General features: G+C 40.9%; 1 protein-coding gene across 1 annotated transcript; it reads right to left on the reverse strand.

Moving 5' to 3' along the window:
* Positions 1-2,137: 2,137 nt before the first annotated feature.
* loxl1 (lysyl oxidase-like 1) lies at positions 2,138-19,020 on the reverse strand. Its single transcript, XM_083900776.1, has 7 exons — positions 17,650-19,020; positions 13,602-13,710; positions 12,196-12,333; positions 6,280-6,436; positions 5,966-6,061; positions 5,561-5,676; positions 2,138-3,729 (listed from the first exon to the last, which is right to left on the reverse strand). The coding sequence occupies exons 1-7, from the start codon at positions 18,968-18,970 to the stop codon at positions 3,723-3,725; spliced, it is 1,944 nt and encodes a 647-aa protein (XP_083756902.1). The 5' UTR covers positions 18,971-19,020; the 3' UTR covers positions 2,138-3,722.
* Positions 19,021-23,226: the final 4,206 nt, after the last annotated feature.

The following is a 23,226-nucleotide window of genomic DNA, read 5'->3' on the forward strand; positions in this document are numbered from 1 at the left end:
GTTTCAGACATGGATGTATTATATGAACTGGATAGAGCTCCGCCCCTTCGCTTCCGTTTATTCCTATGAAGCTGCTCACCCAGCGCATGTATGCCATAAAAGTTTTATGACTTCCGCGTTTATTTCTGGGTTATGGGGCCCATAGAGCATGTGCAGTAGTGTCCCTACTATATAAAGATCTATAAAAGCCTGTGTCCATGTCTCGAGGTGTCCTGTTGACACTTTTACAGGCGTCTCTTTTACTATTGCGGTCAATGGGAAAATTGCTTTTTGGGCTTTTATGGGGTTTTCTGTTGCAGTACCCACAGTGGCCACCATGTAAAATTGTCTTCAAGGCAGAGGGGGTGGTGCTCTATGTAGAGCGCATTATCCATCCCACTGTCCGTCTCTCTCACACATTCACAAAAAAGTACAGCTACTGAAGACACAGAACAACAGAACGCGTCACAGAGAGATGGAATGCGGTGATTTCATGTGAACAGCCTGAACAAACAGTCCATAACAACAGAAAGGCCCATCACAGGGGTCAGAGCTTTGTTCGGACCAAATATGAGAGAAAGAACTGCGTATCAAAACAACCAGATAATGGATTCTCTGTCCTCCGGGTGTCAGGAAATTCTTCCATAAGGAATGTCTCTGTGTTTTTTCTGAATACTATTATTTCCTCACGGTTGTGTGCCTTTGAGGTGCCATTTTATTAGGTACAGGGCTTATTACGACTTATTTTTATTTTATCGTCCAGTTTTCGTAAACACTTTGGGAGATAGAGACATTAACGGAATGTTATCTCAAAGTATGATGAAGCTTGTAAATCACATAAATATTTAGACTTTTACATGACAGTGCTGCACATCAATGCCAAGTCAAGTCACTGGTGGTGTTTTTATTTGGCTTTCAGATAACTCAATTCAATTCAATTTTATTTGTATAGCGCTAAATCACAACATACATTATCTCAAGAATGAAGCACAAACACAAGTTCAGATAACATTTCATCATCCCGCGTCTGTCTATCGTTTTTTCAACACGGTGTCACGCGGGCGTACGTGACTTCTCTGTTTAAGACGCCAGAAATCAAAGAGCGGAAAGCTGAAACGAACGTGTCTGTGGCTGTGTGGCGATGGTGTGAGGCAATAAAGGAAATAAAACCCAGTCTTGTGATTATTTCTCAGTGTCTCTTCGCATATATCTCAACTTGACAGATTGTGGAATCTCATCAACAGCATGAAAACTAGTCAGACGGGCTTATGTATGCACAGCGGTGTCACCCCCGCCGCTGCTGCAGTCACTGCTTGGTGTTGGTAAGCAGCTTATTGTATAGGAAGTGTGTGGTTTTTCTGTATTTGTGAAGGTCAGATTTGCATCCCTGCCTGAATAATGCATTACAAAAATCACATACAATACCTGGGAAATTTCCTTAATGCATTAAACATATAGGCCTCACACCTACGGTTTTATAAGGGGGGGGGATGATTTCAATAAGTCATCACACTTGTCATATGGCATTTCCTTTGGAAGCACTTATACAGTATGTGTTTTATATATAACACTTCAGATATGGTCTCATATGCAGAGGACCAGAGTGAAGCCTCGCATCCTCGTCTTCAGTTGTGAGCAAACAGCTGACGTGTAAATGTATTTATTGTGAGCTATATGTGACATTTTGACAGGTGTTCGATGTTCAACAAGATTTCATCATGCATCATGTCAGGGATGCTGCGTAACTGTCTCCTTTCATATTTGTTCCACTGAATGTCAAAATCACACATTGATGCACCCTTTTTTTTTTTTTTTTTTTTTTTTTTAACAGTGTAATCCGCCAGAGTGGGCCAAATTAAAGAGCTGCCTTTTTACAGTACAATGATGAAAGACCTGTGTTTTTGGTCATTTAAAACAGACAGTCTTTTCAAAAATAAAGAAACAAATTGAATGGTGGAAAAAAAAAATAGTATGGGAGGTTTGATTCCCAGTATTCATGGTAAGCATTGCCCATGAATGAACCAATTAATGCATTCAATTTCAGTGATTAACTAGTTGTTTTTATCATCAGTGGCAAAGTTTAATATTTCCAGCAGCAACAATACATTGGTGTTATGGTTTTGTCACTGAGTTGAAATCAGGGCAATGGGGCATTTTTTAGAGGAATAAAAAAAAGAAAAGAGAGAACAATGCAGAGAGGAAAAGCATCACAGGCAACTGAAAACACAAGTCCCGTTACTGTGCCCAATGTTGTGTGGAAACTATATGTTCCATGTGAAGCAGGAAGCCCAGTGTTGTTGCTCCTGCCACGATAGAAGACAGACTATTATTCACACTTTTGACTGTGCTTCTTTTGTTCTGATTAATGTATCTTCAGGTCTGAAATCTTCAAGGATCATAATGTTTACATGTAAAGAATGCCACTTAATGATTGTCTTTTCGTCCTTTAATGTGCTGGTGGTCAAATTAAGATTTCAGAGTCACAGGCACTGCCACCGCAGCGCATTCAAATGGAAACGAAGCAGTTCTCAAAAAAAACCAAACAGCCCACTCAGAGAGGTAGGTACAGACATCTTTCTGGCACTCTGCATTAATAGCAAGTCTGTAGCAGTAGTTTTCTCTTCAACAACTATTTGAATAATTCAGATTATCAAGAAAAAAATATATCATTTCATTACATTTCAAGTTATAATTACAGGTCAGAATGGATAAACACAGTACAAACACCATTAAAGTCATGCAACAGTGGAATATTTGTATATTTGTTTTTGAAAAGGTATAGATGACGTATATGCCATCTGACCAGTGTTAGTTGAACACAGAGGTAAAAAAACTTGTTTCCTGTGAAACGTCTTTTCTAGTTGAGTTGAGCTTCATGTTCGACTAAAACGAGAAAGGATGCACGGGGGCTACGCAGCACTGACAGGAACTGTCTTCCTGCTGACTTAAAGTTTGATGGAGCTGAAAAATGAAAATAGGACCTTCTTTTTTTTCTTTTTCTTCTTGCTGAGAACACAACATTTAACAGGACGTGTTTAGAAAATCACAGCGTCTCAGCCTGACCCACTGAAGCAGTGGAGATGCCACTGGGCCATGTCTGTCTGTCTGCCCTCATCCTTGCATGACTGGATACACTTGGGACTTGACCCATCATTTTATTTGTTGTATTCTTGATGAACTCTAACCCTTACCTAAGGTCACATCTTTTCAGAACAGCAAAAAAAAAAAAATCTCTTAAGAAACAATTGCACACAAGAAATATAGTTGTTTGGACAATATTAAAACTCATTAGTATATCATTAGAGTATCAAATGGGAGTACGGATAATGTTACCACTTTTCTGGCATAAATACTGACCTTGCCAGGACCAGTCCTCATTGAGACAAAACCCTGGTCCGAATGAGGCTGAACCTCATTTCTGAGGAACAGGTTAAGTTTAGGGCTAACATTTGAATTGTGGTTAGATTAAGGTTAGGGTTAGGTATGACCTAGTTATGAATACAATTAGGGATAATGCTTTGTCTGCTGCAGACACACACACACACGAGCCTGTGTGCATGTGTGTCTTCATAATCCTCATTAACCACATTCTTCTCAGGTCCAAGATACCACAACAGCACAAGATAATAGAGACAAACTACACCAGCACAACAATAAACCGACAATAAATGGATTCCATTCACATTTCAATGGAATAGCGATCACGGTCACTCTAGTTTGGCAGCCAGGCATCCAGTGCCTGTTCAAGACCTGTAAAATAAACAGCAAAATAACATTTTGAGGAAATGTAAAAAGCTCCACATTCAGAGAAGGATTCTGACACAATATGAAATACTGCAGCATAAAAAACAGTAATGAACAGTGGTGGCTGATAATATACTGATCCGAGGAGTTTTATAGAATTTTGATGTTGACTCTAAAATGGCCAAACTCTACAAACACTGTTGTAAATATAAATGTGCAAACTTGTTAGCACTACATCACTGTATGTGGGGACAGTCTATCAAACTGTCTTCTACTGCTTCCTGTTGCTGTGACCGACCATTTAAATGTATCAGGGTATTTAAGACTTTTTCAAGACCTTCTGGAAATATTTTAAGACCTTATCGCCAATAATCAGAAACAAATTATTTAACTTCCAAAACAGTTTTAGTTTGCAATTAAATCTATGGAGTTCAACCATACAAAAGAGCTCATAAGCTGGAAAGGAACAAAGCTTGTGCGATTTCGGATATTATTTGGCATCAGGAAGAGCGCGTTCGCTGTCGCAAGATGCGTAACGTCACGCGCTCGACCCCGAGCCGATCTTACAGTGCGAGCGTGCCTGCGCATCGTTGTTTTTAACGAACGCAAGGAGGAGAATAAATACATTCATGCACACTTTTTGCAGTCAAACTCGGACGGACAACATTTAATACCTCATGAAATCGTGATCGAGACATTTTTAAATACTTTTTAAGGGCCTTAATGTTACTTTTTAAGACCCTGCGGTCACCCTGTGTTAGAAATAAACACAGAATATATGTTTCATTAGTATATTATGCTGTTTTATGTATCATGCTCTCTTATGGTTTTCGTCAGTAAGTTGTTAGACTTCAACTACCATAGAAGTATAAGTCATTTGTCGGGTTTCAACAAAAAAAAAACAATTAGAGCTGAAACGATTAATCGATTATTATTCCATTACTAAATTAAACGTGAACTACTTTGGTAATCGATTAATCGATTTGAAGCTTTTTTCACGATTAAAACAACATTTCTGATTGATTTAGCTTCTTAAAAGTGAATATTTTCTTTGTTTCTTTGCTCCACATAACAAAGAAATCATTAAAAGTGAATCATTTTGGTTTGAGGACAAAACTAGACATTCGAGAACATCGTCATTTCCAGGTTTGACAAACACTGAGCAACATTTTTTTAACATTTTCTGACATTTCATGGACCGAGCGATTAATCCAGAAAATAATCGACTGATTAATTCGGTTACTTAAATTATGGGAGTGGGACATATTATATACTGTATTATTGAACGTAATTGTATTATTATTATAATGGTATTAACCAACGTATCCAACCGTTTGAAGGCTTTGGCAAACGTATTAATTCATGTTGGTTTCACTTAAACAGCGAAAACCAACAGGGAAAATGGAGCTCTCATATTCATATATACAGAACATAATGTTGACCTCACACAGGGAGTGGACCTCTCTGTGTGAGGTCATTTTACAGGGATGTAATGATAATTCTTAATGCAATCATATACTTCCTAATGGCACCACTGAAAAGTTAAACACCCCCACTGCCCTTCGGAAGAAAAATTAAAGTTTCAGGGGCAATTAATTTTTACTGGAGACCATAATTCATTACATCAAATATTTCAACCAAGACCCCATTAAGTTCACTAAGTAATTTAAAACACACTGGTGGCTAAATGAAGTTTAGCCGCCACCTTATATGACATGGAAAAAAAAAACTTGCACAATGTATGAAAACTGACCAGGAATAATAAGAAAATGCAAGGAAACTCCCAGTAAAGTCTATAATCTTAATTGCGTCCATGCGATAATCCCTTCTTACTTACTGTACTAGTTTGCAGTTGGTTGTTCTAACAGCCCGTCCTGTATAGTGAATGTTACACCTGACCACGTTGTTGGTAAAGTCTGATTCCAGCACCAAGAATTTGGGATTAACCTGGAGCTGGAGACCAAACAAAAAGGCAAAAAAGCAAATTACAATTCAACATAAAGCCAATAATGCTTTAAAAAGAAAACACTGAATACAACCATGAATAGATTTGATGTGTGTTCTATACATCGTGCGGCTCATTTTTCATGCACAATAAAATATGCATGAAAAATGGACAACGTGATGGATAGGGAAGCAGTACCATTGAGCCATGAAAACTTCAAAAGGTGTAAATCACGATGTGGATTCGATCCTCACCGTCATCCATGTCCTTGCCCACCCAGGCCTCATTGACTCTTACCTTTAATATGTAGTTGCCAGGTTTGATGTCTGTGATATCGATCCACTGGCAGTCGATGTCCGCATTGTACGTATCGTAGCAGCCTGGACTAAGACCCTAAAGACACAGAGGGGGAGAAAGGAATGGTAATTACAACAGTTAGTGGTCAAAATAATAATATGTTACAGCATACAGTACATGACGGGCTTTTGAGTGGAATCCATCTCTAATTTATGTCTTTATTTGACAGCTGCAATAGTCTATAGTGGAACAATATTGACACTCTTGATGAACCATATGGTGTTTGTTGTGTGCTGCCGTGTTTGCTGCGTCACCTGAGTATGAGAGGTACAGGCAAAGCGCTTCAGGTGACCAAAGTCACAGGTGGTGTCCTCCAGGCAGAAGCTGGCCTTGTGTCCCTCTGCCACTTTGCGGCCAGTGCTGACCTCCAGTAGATCATAATGGCTGAACTCATCCATGCTGTGGTAGTGCCTATAGCAACAAGCAAAAGACATTAAACAAGAACATTTAAGTAGAAGTCAATCAAGTGTATTTTTTTTGAAGAAACTGTAGTGATGCCCCTATTGAGCATATCCACTTTAGTTTTAAAGGGGTAATGTTATACCATATTTCTAAAAGTTAACATAGTTCCCTGGTGTCCTAATGAACATGGTCAAAATACCATAAGGATGAAGCACCACAGCAGTTCAATCACCCTGCCAAAACAGCCCTGTTCAGAACGCTCTGTTCAGTAGTATCTCTTTAGATCCACCTTAAAGGTCCACCATAAAAAAAAAGTAAAACGAAACTTAACGGACAGGAAATGACATCAGCCACAGAGGCTACTGGGAGCTAACAGCAGTTAGCATTTGTGAAAAGTGTTCATTTGCAGGCTCTAGCAGGCACATTGCCGTCATATATAACATGTATTTACTGGACAGATAAATCCTCTGAAGCTGGAAGTTTGTGTAGAACTCTGTGCTGCGCTGTGGAGCCAAGAATAGAACTTTTCGCGGACTTCCAGTTTTCAGATACCATTGCCCTCGCCAGCACTCTCGTGTGTTTTACGCACAAATCGGAGCTCTGCGAGACAACAATTCAAGGAAGTTAGCGCATTGTGACGTCCCAGTGAGTGTGGAAGTCAATATCTCATGTTTAATCTTCTGTACTTAGACTGCAGAGGGCCACAAAAACATGAGTGAGTCATCTTTTTTCACACTTTGCCGACTGATAGGTCCTCCCAAATATCCCAAATATAAGGATTTAAATTATTAAAACGTTGATTTTGCATAATATGTCCCCTTTAAGATAAACAATGATTGTACATTGAAGCTGTTGCTCTCATTTGTTAACATTTACACATGTGATGTTGCACCTTCAACAACACTCACGTCAACAAGGAACAATGGGTCCTAATTAATGTCAGCTAATACCGTGTTGTTGAAGCGCAACATTAACACCCTAATGATGTATGAATGCTGCTAATTAGCTGGTATCAGTTTGAAAGATCAGATGTGTGCACAGCAGCGCACTGGTAGCTCTGGTAGCTGCGTATATTTGTGCATTTGCCTCAGCTTTAGCTGCATAGAAAAGCACGGACACCTGGTTCATGTGGTTCTCCCGACATCCTTTACGTTATTATAGACCTCTCTCACGGATGTCAAAGTGACCTGTGGTGCTTTTCGATCTTTACAGGCACTGCACTGCACATAATTGTGCTACATGCTAACAAGGGTACACTTGCAGGGACGTGTGGTGACAACATAATTTCATGTTGATGGGAAAAGCTCTTTGGTCATTACTGTGAAGGATTTATTGCAGAAGAGATAACAACAAAATTACTGGAACACTCCACATGACTGACCGTGGCTATATAATTAAGATTTTACAATGGTTTTGGTTTTACGCAAACTTTTTCATGCAATCGTGTGTGCGTGTGTGTGTGTGTGCACACTGTTTCAGCAGCCTTGAGGAAATATTAGTAAATGGAGTGTTGTACATGTGGTCAGCAGAAACTGACTGTCTGAAATGATCCAATAAAATGAGAAATGAACAATGTGTTTCCACAGAACAGACATTTAAATGTCATACTATGAATAGATTGAATACAGGCAAAACTGGAGATGGTGGAGCACTACTGACTTTGATGCATGGCTGTCAGATTTCTGGTCATGACAATTTGTCACAAACACAACAAACGCAAGAGATGGCAAGATATAAATATTGGGACATCGACACAATTCTCTTCTTTTTGGCTCTATACACCACTACAATAGATTTGAAATGAACAGAACTGCACACGTTCAGCTTTAATGTGAGGGTATTTACATCCAAATCAGGTGAACGGTGTATGAATTACAATACTTTCTACATGTGCCTCCCACTTCCAAATCCTCTCAAATCCATTGTAGTGGTCTATAGAGCCAAAAAGAAGAGAATTGTGTCAATGTCCCAATATTTATGGACCTGACTGTAACTTTTGGGTTCCCTCCCTGGTGCTCCCCGACTCTCCCCAGCCCTCGGGTGGCCCTGCCCAGCCATGCATGGCACTTCCACTTGCTCCCTGCCAGCACTAATACTCCAGCCAGATCCACGCTTCAACGCTAGCCAGAGCTCCGCGGCTCCAATAAATGGAGATATAAATAAATGGCTACATGAGCCTAAAGTTACTTTCTTTGTAAAGTAAAGGTTTACATTACTTTTGCTTTGCTTTCATGAAAACACCTGTTAGATTCCAGGTTTGGTTGCCCAACAATAAATCCTGCATTTATGGCCATTTTGGAGGATGTGTGTAAAGTGTTATTTTAATTCAATTCATGTCTATGATGTGTATTTCTACAGTGCATATAATTATACTTTATCTAAATATGTATTTGTCATTGTTCAGTGGTATGAAAAATGATTTGAGATTATGTCAAACTCTATCATGATTTCATTTTTTTGCATTTAATTAAACAATTGTTCATAGCAACATAAATCTTATGATCTGGAAGTAGTGGAGTGTTTAATTATTTGGATTTTCCTAAACTTTTACGGAGACTGTACATCACAGTTTCCTTTAAAATAAATTAATGATTATGTTTAGGCCAAATACAACATAAGAAGTGAAGTGGTATAATATTTAAACTAATGATTAGATTTATGAAGCAAAACCTCAATAAACTGTCAACCCTAAAATGGTTTTAGATACAATAAAAAACGACCTGCCAGCAAAATGATGTTCGTTATAAGAGAAACTCAAAAGGAAGTGAATGCACTCAGAGAAAGTATTTGTTTCCATTATTCCAAGACTCTTAAATGGTGCCATACAGTATATGCTTTAACTGATGTTGACTTTAGTTGTAGCTGGTGAGGTCAGCACTGGCTTACATACAGTCACACCATTTCGCACTATATAAATATTGCCCTTTTGCCTTACCTCATTCCAACAGAGCTACAGATTTTGCTCCAACAGTCATTAAAGACTGAAAAAGGAAATGTGGTTATTTTCCAACCGATGGGGCAAGTGACGAGGACTCATTCTTTACACAGGAGAGGAAACCAATTATGGGCTTCTCTCAGATAGGACACCTGTCAACACTTCTTTGTTTTGTTTAAAAAAAAAAATACAAAAAAAACCACAAAAAAAAAACCATGCGGGGCACACGGATACACATTCATACGGACTACGTACAATCACATGATTATAAAACCACATGGGAATTGGAGAGCCAGGAATTGTGATTGTGTTCCCAATGTTAAGGATATTATTACTGTTTGTGTGTGTGTGTGTGTGTGTGTGTGTGTGTGTGTGTGTGTGTGTGTGTGTGTGTGTGTGTGTGTGTGTGTGCCAAAGGAGTGTGGAAAGCAGAGGGAAATATTGCCCCCCCCCCTTGGATTCTTGAATTCCCCCTTCTTGAATGTTGTGTTGGAAAGACACAAAGTTTTATTTAACAGGCATAGCTTGCAATCGTAATGTGCAAAACATGTCCAGGTATTCTTGACAGTCATGAGTCACTTTCCACTGGTGTTGGAAAATACAAGACTTTCTCAAGGTTCCTCTGATTGCAGCTCAGAGTGTAAAACACATGGATTACTGTAGGCAGTGCCATCCAGCAGGGGCCTGACATTTGCATTCCATGAAGTACTATCAGCATATAAAGACCTTGTGTCCAAGTACTTGCATAAATAGTAGCCATGATCTATACAGAAAGTCATTTCTGATGTCTGTGCTTTCCCACCCTGGGTAGTATAAAACAATGTTACTTGTGGAATTCTGTCTTTTTGCTCTCTCAAACGCTCACGCATGATTGTAGAGAAAAGCATCGTCAGCACTGAACTGTCAGCCACCACGACTTATTTCAGAAAAATGTAGGACAGGCAAGTTAATTGTGAGAATCTGAGAGAGAGAGAGAGATTTTCATTCCACTAAAGATATTTCTCACTAACCAAACACTCTGTCCCAGTAACCCATATACTTTAACAACTGCTTCATCTGGTGTCACAGATTGACAAGGAAAAATGGACTGATTTGTCGTTCTGATCCCACAGCCAGTGGAATGATTGCTTTGGCTTTCTGCCCCCTGGAAACCACTGTGTAAACGCAGACTGATGTCAGACAGAAACAACACTGCCAATCTCCAAATGGCTAGTCAACATTCCTCTAAGATGAGGACAGTAGCAGAGCCTTAGTGTAAAGGAAGTGGGCGGACTCACTGAAATCGAGATTAGAGCTAGTCCACAAGGAATATAATGTCATTAAATAATGACATACCCTCTGAATCACATCTTCAGCGGGAGTCTCCCTGCAGGAATTCAGTTGAAGCCTCTGCTCCCCAGCAACAACATCTAAAATCTGTCCTCAGAAGAGGACACAATGAGATAACTGCTCTCTGACCCACACAGCGAACTAGCATCATTTATCATGTAATGTGAAATTCAGAGTGTGTTGACCTGTTCTTCAATTTCTCGTATGATCAACTTTCCTATCTTACACCTGCCACAAAGTGGCGCAAACCACAGTGCAAAATGCCACTGCTAGTTCCCAACCAGAGCGGTGTGTCATTTTCACGCCCAGTGCCCATGTCATGTTGGTAGCTAATGCATTTGTGCTCATCAAGGTGCCAGAGGTTGGTCCTGAAATGCCGTATGGTTAGGTGCAATGTTGGTGGGTCGCTATCTTGAGGCAGCAGAAAGCCACTGTGCTCACGTTGGTGCTTGATGCTCAAATAAGCATGAACATTCTGCCCCATTGACTTTAGACTCAATTTTTCGAGGTCAATGGCGCATCATTTTCATGTTTATTTAAGCACTGCATTCGATGCACCAACATGAGCGGATTTACATCCACGTCCACTCTGCTTGTGTCACACAGCGGGACGCACTTCAGTGCTCCCTCTCCTCTTCTTCATCAGTTCAATGCTTTTAATGGAGTCATTGATGGTGGAGAAAGAGGGTCCACTGGCAACAGGAGCATCCTTCATCTTCAACAGTACTTTCACACAGTAGTGCCAAAGCTATGTGTTATCTTAAATTAACAATTATTTGTCATCATGTGACACGTGTCATGTGCTTCTGCGTCATCACCACTGACTTCTGGCACTTGTCCTTAAAGGGATACTTCATCGATTTGAATGTGGCTTTGTATTGGTAGAATAGGGGTAGTATTTTTGTAAAATTGTTTCCCCTGAGTCAAGAAATATCTTCATTGTTTTTTATTGTTATGTGCTCAACCAGTGACACTTGGTCTGAGGCTTGAAACTGCAACGCTAATTACGCACTTTTTCGACCCACATAGACCCCACAGGACCTCGTTCCCAGAATGTAAACAGTGTCCGCCATCTTTGCTAACAGTTACGCTAACAGGATCAACAAGTGTCACTTTTTTGTTATGTGCCCACCAGTGACACTTGGTCTGAGGATTGCAACTGCAACGCTAATTCCGCATTTTTTAGACCCACATAGACCCCCCGGGACCTCGTTCCCAGAATGTAAACGGTGTCCGCCATCTTTGCTAACAGTTACGCTAACAGGACCAAGTGTAACTGGTGGGCACGTAACAAAAAAATAAATAAAAATAAGATATTTCTCAATTCAGGGGAAACTGCTAAATATAAATTGGTGAAGTATTCCTTTAAACAAAAACTCTCTGTTAGAAAAAAAAAAAAAAATGTTTGCTGACTAGCTCCCTTATTGCCAAAGAAGCTAATATTGTCCTGACCTAAGCATGACTCGCTGAGTGAATAAAAACCTCCTTTGTTTTAAGCACTTACTGATGACAGCTATGCCACTCCCAGGTATTATGTGGCCTGTTAGGCATGAAGTTGGCAGTGCCCTTGTTCTTCACCCTCTGCGGGAATCGCAGCAAGACCCTCACATCATAGTCGGTGGTCTCAGGGCCATAGGCAGAGCTGAAAGGCAGACGTACAACAAACGATTACCTGTGAGTGAAACTGCACAAAAAAATCATCTCAGCATATCTCTCGTTCTCATAACAAAGACAAGAAAATAATAATAATAAAAAAAAAACGGGCAGGAGTGTAAGGGCTTGAAGGCAGGAGAATATCTACTAAATAATTCATTCCACAGATTACAACCATCTCTCCACAGTTTCAACATTGAGAGAAAACACTCACTTTTTTTTTGTGAAAATGGAGGAACAACAGCACAATAACACTGAAGATCCAACACATTTGTCTTCTGGCTGTTGTTGACATTGGAGTGTATGGCAAATTACAACAGCCTATCTGTCGGTGATTGCAGCAAACTCAGACAGGATATGAATGGGCTTTGAGGGATGACTGTGCTTTTGATGGGAAGAGGGCAAATAGAGCAGCCATAGGGACAACACGCTTCTGTCATTTCAGTAGCGTCCTTAGTGAAGAGACAGTCAAAGGGCCCAGGGCTGGGGCACAGGAGATGCTGCTACTCACACAGAGAAATGAAACGGCTTGTATCCCCATAGGTAACCAGATTCTTTCAAATCACTTTCTTTGTGGTGTGAGTTTTTTTAAATGTTTTTATTGTTATTATTTCTTTCAGATGTTATTGCAGAGAACGGGTTTCATTAAAGGCTATGTCAGAGAAGATGATGTTCACTCGGCAAGGTGAAACAGTTCAGAAACATATATTTTGTTGACGTGAAGCAGGGAACGACCAGAACATACAACCAGTCCGTCAAAAGACTACGTTGCGACGGAAAACACTCTTTTCTTTCCAATTCATATTACAGTGATTTGATGTCTGGCAAGGACATACGTTTTGGCCGACAAAAAAGGGAACCAATCACAGGTTTTTTCCACTGGAGAAGCGACGTCTACCATATACATCCAACATGGTGGCCACCAAAGAGCAGCTTTTCAATGTCTTTCAGTTCAGCTGTTGCTTAGCCAGGCCTGACAACAGTCATTCGACACCAGTACTAGATAGCCATCGCTCCGAGAAAACTAAACATGTTTGTTGACATGTTTCCTGTCGCTCTGCATACATCATCCGGATCATTGGTCTGCTTGGTTATAGAGAAATATACAGAAACATGTCTGTAGGTCGCACCTTTTGCAGGTGGGATGTGACTACACCGCTTAAAGGACTCATACGAAATCGAGATGAACTCTGGCTCATTGAGATATTATATGTCTAAATACATGCTAGGCAGGAAATGACTTCCGGAATCTTTTACCTTGACAGACATTTCTCCTCTGCAGCACATCGAAGAGAATACATGTGAGCTCTCTGGATGTATGTGGAAGCCTGGACATAATTGGGATCAGGAACCAGGTCAGGCAGACCTGAAAAGAAAAGACAAACGGCTCACTGTATCTTTGCATTTCATTTCATTCCATTTTGTCACAGCAAATTTGAAAAGAAAAAAAGCAGAATTACTTAAACTCCTCTGTAACATAATGCTAGTCAAAGAGCAGAGAAAGCCAGTAATGCAACATTATGGATACCCACTGCTGTAAAACAGCAAAGAATAAGAAGAAGCAACATTTAAAAAAATATGTGTTGCACTGTTATTATATTCTCGTTTGAACCCAAAGTAATCCAAATGCCAATGACTGGCATGTTTTATTACCTGGTAAATATGTGTGGCGTGGACAGAGAATATGATGAGGGAGGATGCAGTGACAGGGTCTGCAGTTCAGGACTGACTCACTCTCAAGAAAGTAATTGGCCACTAATCACTGATCATTCCAGATTATTATTGTGGTTTTCTAACAAAATGCTTTCGCTCATTGGCTTCACTCCCGGACCGAGGCTGAGTGCACAATCTTTACATCTTCACATAAAAATGCATATAGAGCCATTTTCAGCATCACTTATTGTTGCTTTCTTGGCTTATGTCGTGTGAAACCTAATGATGTCACACATATTAACATGCATGCGCCTTTTCAGCTCGACATTTAATGCAGACAACGTCAGGATAAGTGATATTTGTCGGGCTCACATCAACCGCCCCCGTTTCTGAGATTAAGTATCAGAGAGGGCTTGACGCAACAGAGCCCGTTCTTCATTCTTTGGTTTCTGCACACGAGCGACAGAGATGAAGCGATGAGATTCGGGCATGCGAGCCAGACTGTTACACAGACGGGGAGAATGTGCGTGGCTGAGTAAAACAACAGTGATCTCATAGTACTACTCCTGTTTTTAAAGTGGGTCGCTCACCAAGGCTGTCGGAAAAAAAAACCAAAAAAAAAACCTGAGGAACAAGTGAAAAAAGGGGGAAAAAGGCCTGACTTGTCAGAGTGAATGTCCTTCTGTCCTGTTCCCAATAAAGGCCTTGACAGCAAGGGTCTCTGGCATTATTTATCATCCCTCTCACAAAGCTCATAGAGGCCAAACATATTTCATTGTGAGATTGTTCGAGCAACTGAAAGTCAACCCATATGACCAGCACAGATACAAACATTTTCCTACACAGTATGTGATAAACAATGCAAGAGCAGATTAATAATTTAAGAATATTTTGGGTGTGCATGAAGGGCTTTATTTACTGTCTGTTTATGGAAACCAGATGGTGAGCTTCCTCCTTTATCGCTACCCATTTTTTAACAACCAGGTGATTCTTCCCTCCCTGGCTGCAAGTTTAAATAAGGGCAGTGCCTTTGCAGGCTCTGTGCAAACATTGCAACTGACAGAACTGAAGAAGCCTCTTGGATAATAGGTGAAATGTCTTCAACTCAGACAAGTCCAGTTGCCTACAGCTAAAAACCGAAGATATAGGACACATGGAAGCTACCTGGGACAGACTGGGTAAACACTGTATGACCAGCGTGAAACGCAGACGTTTTTCCAACAGCACTCTAAAGTCCTATTTTTTTCTTGCTCTTCCTAAGAAGGCTTTGTTCTCTGCCCTCTAATCCTTAAAAATGTATACTATAGATTGTTAGGGGCGACTGTCAGATTCTAATATACTTTTAGTAAACTTTCACAGCTTCACGCATTTTATACTCTTCAACTGGACTTGCAATAGTCATTTGGTGAGGGAATAAACCCTCTATACATGTAAAATGTACATTATCTAGTTATTTTATCCAATACTGAGCAGACTAACTGTGGTGACGTCTTGATGGATCACTTCTAATCACGTTTGCACTGTAACTGCTCGTGGCTTTGTCGAGTAAGAAAGATTTAAATGATACACAATACGCTGGCGAAAGCACAGTTGGGGCAATATACAAACTCTTTATACCAATCTTTGAATGAAACACATTCATGGTAGTTGCAACACAAAATGTTGAATTGTTTTGAAGAAAATCTATTGATAACACATTACTTTTTCCAGGAAAGTCACAAATACACCCCTGGGAGGGGTCCTGGGCAAGGCCATAGCCAAGTGGGAGGGTATTGGGGTTGTAAAAGGAGGGTCATTAGTTCAAATCCCAGCTTAAGTTTAGGGAAAATGTAAGATTTATTTGAACACGGCAAACGGTGAATGCGATTTTACTGCAAACCAGATTTTTCTTAAAACCACAGAATGGAATCGAGATGCAAACACTTGGCTCTATGGTGTCACTTTACTGTGCTTTGAACATACACATCTAACCCAGTCACTTCTCTGGGACTCTGGTGTGGCTGCAGGTAATCTATATAGCGTGTATTTTAGAAACCACGTAGTAACAGAGTTTTATTCCATTATTTTAATGAAATTTCAGATCGGTCGGATCCAGGCACTCGTGATGCTTAGCCGTCAGAGGGCACATGGGGGCGTGTTCCGTTCTGGCGGCTTAAACCAACAGAAACTGACAGATTAAAATACTGTCATAAACATTCTCTGGCATGTAGCATTACCCCTGCTGATCGAAGAAAGAGCCATCGGCCCCCCAACGTTACCCAGTGCACTGTGACTGTGTGGTGAATTGAAGTTTTGATGTAAAAAGTTGTCACTCACACTCACATTCTTATAAATCATCTGATGGGTTGTTTATCATATACTAATCTTGTTTGCCACACATAGTGAGATAGACTCACTCACTCACTCACTGAAATAAAAGAAAAACTTGTGAAACACACACAGCTTTGTATTTGAACAAAAATCCCATTTTAAGCCAGATTTAATAATTGTTGATCACTTGAGTGAATGCAATGACCAACGAGGCGTAGTTCTACGAAGCAATGTCATAAAAATTATGCATTTTTCATCAACTGTGGCTGAATCTTTGCTGCGAGCGTTAAGGCATCTGCACGTGGTGTCTGTTTGTGCCGCAGAAATGGCTCCTCCTCGCTCTCTAATGTCTAATGAATGGTGGTTTCGAGGCAGACAGCACACCAGAGAGAGTAAAACAGAAGGCAAATCTGCAATATTAAGAGTCATTTTGTGTCCACTCAACTCAGATAAACGAGATAGATTTAAATAAACGGTCTCTCTTGTTGCAAGAAAAACCAAACTTTTTTGAAGTCTGGGCCAAACCTGGTTCTGATGCTCCCTTTTCCGGTCCTGATAACTCTGTGTAAATACTTGTTTGATTTCCTGTAGCTAAAGCAATGAACCCCATGTGTTACTGGGACTTTCCACGACCTCCCTCCCCCTCTGGGAGTGGTGAGGTACTGTAACCCCTTTCCCTTGTTTTGTTTTTTTCTCTCCTCTTGTTGAGTCAGAGAGGCAACCACTGGCCACCACCAGCTCCACCATGAGGTCACCACTACTAACAAAACTCCACACGCCTCAAAAACCAGTCCTCCACTTTGTGCAGCACAGAACCCCTCTCACAAAACACAGTGCTTCTTGTGTGTGCTCTCTGTATATTGGAAAGAACTCAACTCAACACCTGGTTTCAATAACCATAATGAGTGAGAAAAGATGAACCTTGTGTCCACTTCACCTTGTTTATAAACTGAATAAGTAGCATTTTTTGTGAAGAATTAATTTATTCTGAATATTAGAAAAGCGTCACTGAGTCTTTGAGAAGGTTGTCAGCTTTCTACACCCCTGGGTTTTACATATTTGAAATTCATATGTCCATCAGTAACAGGGATCACATGGCAGGCTTTTCATTTTTTTCCCTCAAAGACAGAAATATCTTGGGTGAATGCCTCCAAGTGAACTCAATCCATGTTTCCATGGGAAATGTGAAACATTTCAAGTCCCTCACAACAACACATTCCTCAGATTCTACGTCTCCTGTCATTTTTCCTCATATGTTGCAGCGTCTTCTATACTTTTTCTAAACTTTCTGAACAAAATACTGTGTTAGTTCACAAACATCCAAACAAACAGCTTACTGTACCTCTCTGTTGTTCTGGCTGATACACACTTCCAACAGTCATACCCGCGTTCTCTAAGGCAGAGTTCGGAGAATTTCTGCCTGGAATAATGGGCTGCTGGGGACGAGGTTGGGGTCTTCCAAATGGAGGAAACTGCTCGTACTGAGGGCTCCTGATTGGTATTTGCCCAGCTGCTCCTGTCCTGTCCGTGATCGAGGCCGTGGCCTGGTTCATGACAGGGACCGCTGGAGCATCGTCTGCATTGTATAGACTGTGGGTGTATCTGTGGTCCAGGCCACTTGCAAATGGTGGCTGGGCAGCTTGTGCAGGCACGGCAGGATTAGGGCCAACATTGTAGGGCTGGTAGTAACGGTAGGTCTCATCAGTAAAATCAGACGGGGAGCCTGGGAGCACAGGGGCCAGACCACCTCCATACCCCACTCCAGTATAAGTCTGACCAGCACCATAACCTCCAGCACCATAACCTCCAGCACTATACCCTCCACCACCATATACTCCACCACCAACAGGCTGAAAGGGAGGCTCAAAGCTCCTCACTGGTCCTTCCATAAATCCAGGGTCATAAGGTACTGGTTGGAACGGAGGCTCTTGAGGATAAGGATACTGTGGAAACGATGGCACATTATATGGGGATGAAGAGAAAGTGGATGATGATGATGATGATGATGATGATGATGAAGAGCCTGTGGATGGCCTGAACTGAGTGGCAGATGATCCCTGGAACTGGCTGCCACCGGTGCTCCCTGCAGTTCGTCTCCAATTATCAGGTACTTGCCCAAAGCCAAAGGGATGCCTTGCCTGACCGCGGACAGTCTCAGAGGATCCTCTTTGAGGAGCCTGGCGGCGGACATTACCTCCCGGGCGTCTGCCTGATGAGCGTGGAGGAGAATCTGCCACAACCACCCTGGGACCCCTCTCCTGGGTACGTGCCCGAGCAGGGACATATTCAGCTCCACTGTTAAGCAAGCTAAATAGTCGGCCGTTGTTCTCCCATTGAATTACCTGTCTCCACGGAGCGGCAGAATTGTCCTGCCCCTGGCTCTGGTCCTGACCCTGGCTCTGTCCCTGAGTCTCTGAAGCAACTTGAGCATCTGCTGAGCCTAACAGGACAAATCCCACACATGCCACAACAATAGGAAACATGCTGGTTCTGAAGACACCGCACCACAGCAAAGAAAAACAAACCCTCCCAGTCCACCTGAGGCTAAAACTCAAACCAACTGTAAGTCTGTCAGTAAAACATGTGCATCCTCTTCCAGCAGCTTCGGTGCTAGTGTTGAGACAGATTGCAGGGTCGAGAAGCAAACCTGTGGTTGAGTGCATCTGCAGGTCTTCACTGTAAGCAGCAGATGAGGATAAAAGTGGAGTCAGGAACAATCAGATCCCAGAGATTGAAAGTGGCCTTCAGAAGACCCACTAGTGGTGTTACCATCTGTTAGTTCTACAAGAATATGTTCTTGTTGGTCTGCTGGCTCGCCTGTCAGTAGACTGAGCATCGCTCTCTGCCCTCTGAAGAGAAGTGCCTGCACACTGCAAGACTGCAAGCTTCTATTTGCCTGATTGCTTACAATGGACTGTGAAAAAAAACTCTCAAACTTTCTTTTTTTCCCCCTTTTTTTCAAAAGAGGTGGTCCCACATGGCCCTAGTGCTAGTGATGTTTCTTGGGCTGCAGCAACCGGGGCTCCAGAGTCAACATTACCATCTGTAAAGGCATTCAGTCATACAGTGTAAAACACCCCACTTTTATTGGTTTGAATTCCTTTCTCATCTTGTATGAGCTTAGATAGAACTTAGCTTTCCACATCTTTCAAAGGCTTTTTTTTTATTATTGTTCCTGCGTTTCCTTTAACTCTTGAACAATTACAGTAAACATGTGCAGATGGGATGTTGCCTAACTGGTAACAGGGGCAATACATAACTGTAAAATACAGAGTAAAGCACTGTTGAGAGGTGGGAAGTCATGTTTTTCCACAAACAATGACTAAATCACTGGAATACGGTCACTGTTAATATGACCTCATACGAATGATATAATCCTTCCAACCCATGCCCCCACCCACAACACAATCCTCTGTCTCCTTATGCGTGTTGGGAAATCACCAGCTCTGAAAAAAAAAAATCCTTCAAAATACCTGGGTTCAATAGACTAAGTGTTCAAAGCCCTCCTCCCAACAACTCAACAAATACACACGCACACACACAAATGCACGTACCAGCGCAAGCACACCCACCCCTTCCTCTCCGCCCCTCATTCCCTTTGCTGCTTGTAGTACACTGAATGCACAAAAGACGTACATACATGCCAGGCTCCTGAGCAAGACAACACTGCGCGCGTTTGTTGTCTGCGAACACTATCAAAGCACTGTTGCGCTCCGAGATGCTCATTTACACATAATGATCCGAGAGAGTTGAGTCATTAGCAAGCAACAATTCAGGTGGGATTTGAAACAGCTCGGTTACTGTTTGCCTCGAAAGAGTGCACGCAGACAGAGTCAGGTCCCACCCTGTTATCAGAGTTGGCAGTTTGTGAGGTATTTCCCTTGGAATGGATTGCGTGGCTAAGAGCTACTGACCAATGAAACATCCAGAGACTCACAACAGTGCTGTAACAATTCACTTTGTTACCTCTGAACCAGTATCATCAGAAGTTTTCGCCCATGAAGAATAGGAAAATGTACTTGAAATGGATGCTCATTTGGATTATTTTCACACCTGATGTGAGCTGGTCCCTCATATTTATAAACTGAAACTCAGCACTTATAATTAAGAGGCCACCACAATCGTGACTGAAGATTCCAACAATGTCTCCTTGCATATTTTTATTTTTGCCATGTAAACGTCTATGTAGCTTATTCCTCTTTTGTAAGTCACTTTGGACAAAAGTGTCTGCTAAATTCTTAGATTGGGAAAACAATATAAATTGAACACAAAGTCAGCCTAATTATGAAATGCACCCTGCTCTTCTAAAACATTCATTAGAATTTTAATTGCTCAGGTTATTTCTGAGAGGTTTGTTTTCATTTATTTTCACTATAACTTCTTATTGCAAGTGTATTAATGTAGTAATTTAAAGTGTATTGAAATCAACTGACTATGTGATCCCTTATGACCCAAATTTAAAAAGGACTGTGTCAGATTCTTCTGAGCTTACACTCTGATTTAAAGTCCGATTTTAGTCAGACTAAGACAATAATTCAGTTTTCTTAATGTCCTGCTCAAATCAAGCCAGTCTAATGATCTATTTAGCTAACTCTGGTATAGACCCAGTTCTGTACATGGTCTCTGTCAACCAAGACTAACATACCTGGATAACGAGATTCATAGTCCGATTACTCCTGCATGTACACGCTTAGTCAGACTAGAGTCAGACTTGGCAAAATTTCCTCCCAGGTCTTTGACCCGGGAAGTGGAAGGAGACTAAAAACAAACAAACAAACAAAAAAAACTGCAGCACTGTTGCTGGAAACCGCAAGATCCATACTCCATCTAATTTGTATCACGTACCGCAGGTACGAAACATACAGAACCACAGTACGATCCATCTCACCATCCATCTCGCCGTTCACTGTTTGTTTTTCTGTGACGTAAAGGTCAACAGGAAACTCATTCAATACGCTCTCGCTGGTAGAGAGAGATACAGCGCCACCTAAGGAGGCGGAGTTAGAGGTACACAGCAATTTTTTCCACCGCATGTATACTCTCGGCTTAGTCAGACTGCGGCCTTAGCGTGATTAAACTGTACATGTAAACGTACTGACTGTCACATTGCGTGTGGTGCCTAGGATTTATTCTTTATTTCTACTTTTTTTTGTTGGATAATTCTTCTTTTCATCTTACTCTTTGCACTTGTCTAACATGCCCTTAAACTTCTCAGTGGTTAAATTAGGATCGATATTTTTTTTCTCCCCCTAATCAAAAAATTGATCCCAGGGGATTTTCTTTTAAGGCAGAAATGGCTACAGACCAACAATTATTTGAAATCTTGTCACTGAAACATTCCACAGAGATTAGACTAAGTTGTGAGGCAAGGTTTGTTGTTTTTGTGCGTTTTTTTTTTTTTGCAGCGTGCCAGTGTGCGTGCGTGTCTCCTGTCTGCTTGAAACATCATGTTCCCTGTTTAGTGTGGAAAAAGAACGATTGATCTGGGTGACTATGCTGCACGGGAGAAAAGGCCAGAGAGTTGGAATCCTGCTGAGTGAAACCTTTCTCAGCAGAGGTAGAGATGATCTTATATCCTAAAATCTACACGCATCCTCCAAGTCAATGTAAATAGTAGATCCAAGCTTGTTTAGCTTGGGTTTTTATCCCAGAATTGCACAGAGTGTGAATCCTTACCTGAAACCAGCATAAGAAAATTGTTTTTTTAATTGATTTTTTTATTGTTTTTCCAACAGACTGTATTTATTAGATAATTGTAAAAATGTATATATACAATGTACATACTGTAGAAATCCTCCCTGTCTGAAAATACAGAGAATACCCTGCATTTGTATGAGAGACGTTAGAACAATGGAGTTAGATTTGACTGAATTTGTAAAAGTCAGACAATGACAATAAACCTTGCAGTTTTCCCTTCCTATATGTAGTCTGATTGAAAAAAAACACACAAAAAACATTTGCTGTGGGGAAGATTTCCAACTATTTGTGAAAAATAATGTTTGGGTCATGAATTCAACTGTCTTTAATTATTATCACCTGAAGGAATGCTGTAGCATTTGTTGCTCAGGAGCATTAGTTTTATTTGCATTTCTTATAATTGCTTAGTAAAACAGAAACACGGGAGCGGGGGCACAACAGGATGCAATATATGATAACAGCATATGCAAATGGCTAGACTCATATACACAGAGCATCATTAGAGCTTAAGCACGATGTGAATCTGCTTTACTCCCGTGTTTTCTTCCACTTCTCACGTCAGAAAATACAGTACAACAGCTGAAGTCGGACGATTCCAAGTGCATGTGATCATACCGTTGGATCGGTTGGTCTTTGAAGTACCCACCTGCTTTAAATTAACTTCATTTTCATTCAAGGTGAGTCATCGGGCACTTGCAGGCAGTGCTTGGCTCATAATCAGATACCAAGAGACAAAAACAATAAAAATCCCTTCAGTCATTTGGGCAATTTTGAGTTTTTTTTCCCCCCAGAAGAAAGAGATTAAAACAAAGCAAGCGTTGTAACTCAGAAGAAAAAAAAAGGACACAAACAGATGGACACAGTGTTTTGAACATGTATTTTAACAAAGTATTTTCCTTAAATAAAACCTTGTGTTGCTCTTGCATTGTAAACACATCTGTAAAGTGCATTTACTCAACATTACGACTCTTTCGTAAGGTTCTAAATGCTTACTGGATATGTGCAATAAGTGAAGTTGAACATTACAAGAAACGATAGACGCTAATAACAAGGCTGCAGCCAAGAAGATTATGTTCTCGTTAGACAATACCGCTCGCTTCATGGTGCACATTATAGCCAAACACATAATTTTGTATGTGCCAGGCTGAAAAAGCCCTTGTGTTTGCATGTAGCATTCACATGGCAAATAAACTGGGTCTCCAACTCCCTCCTCATGACGAAC

The sequence above is a fragment of the Microchirus variegatus genome, assembly GCF_963457635.1.
Source record: "Microchirus variegatus genome assembly, chromosome: 14".
In the NCBI taxonomy this organism is placed as follows: domain Eukaryota; kingdom Metazoa; phylum Chordata; class Actinopteri; order Pleuronectiformes; family Soleidae; genus Microchirus; species Microchirus variegatus.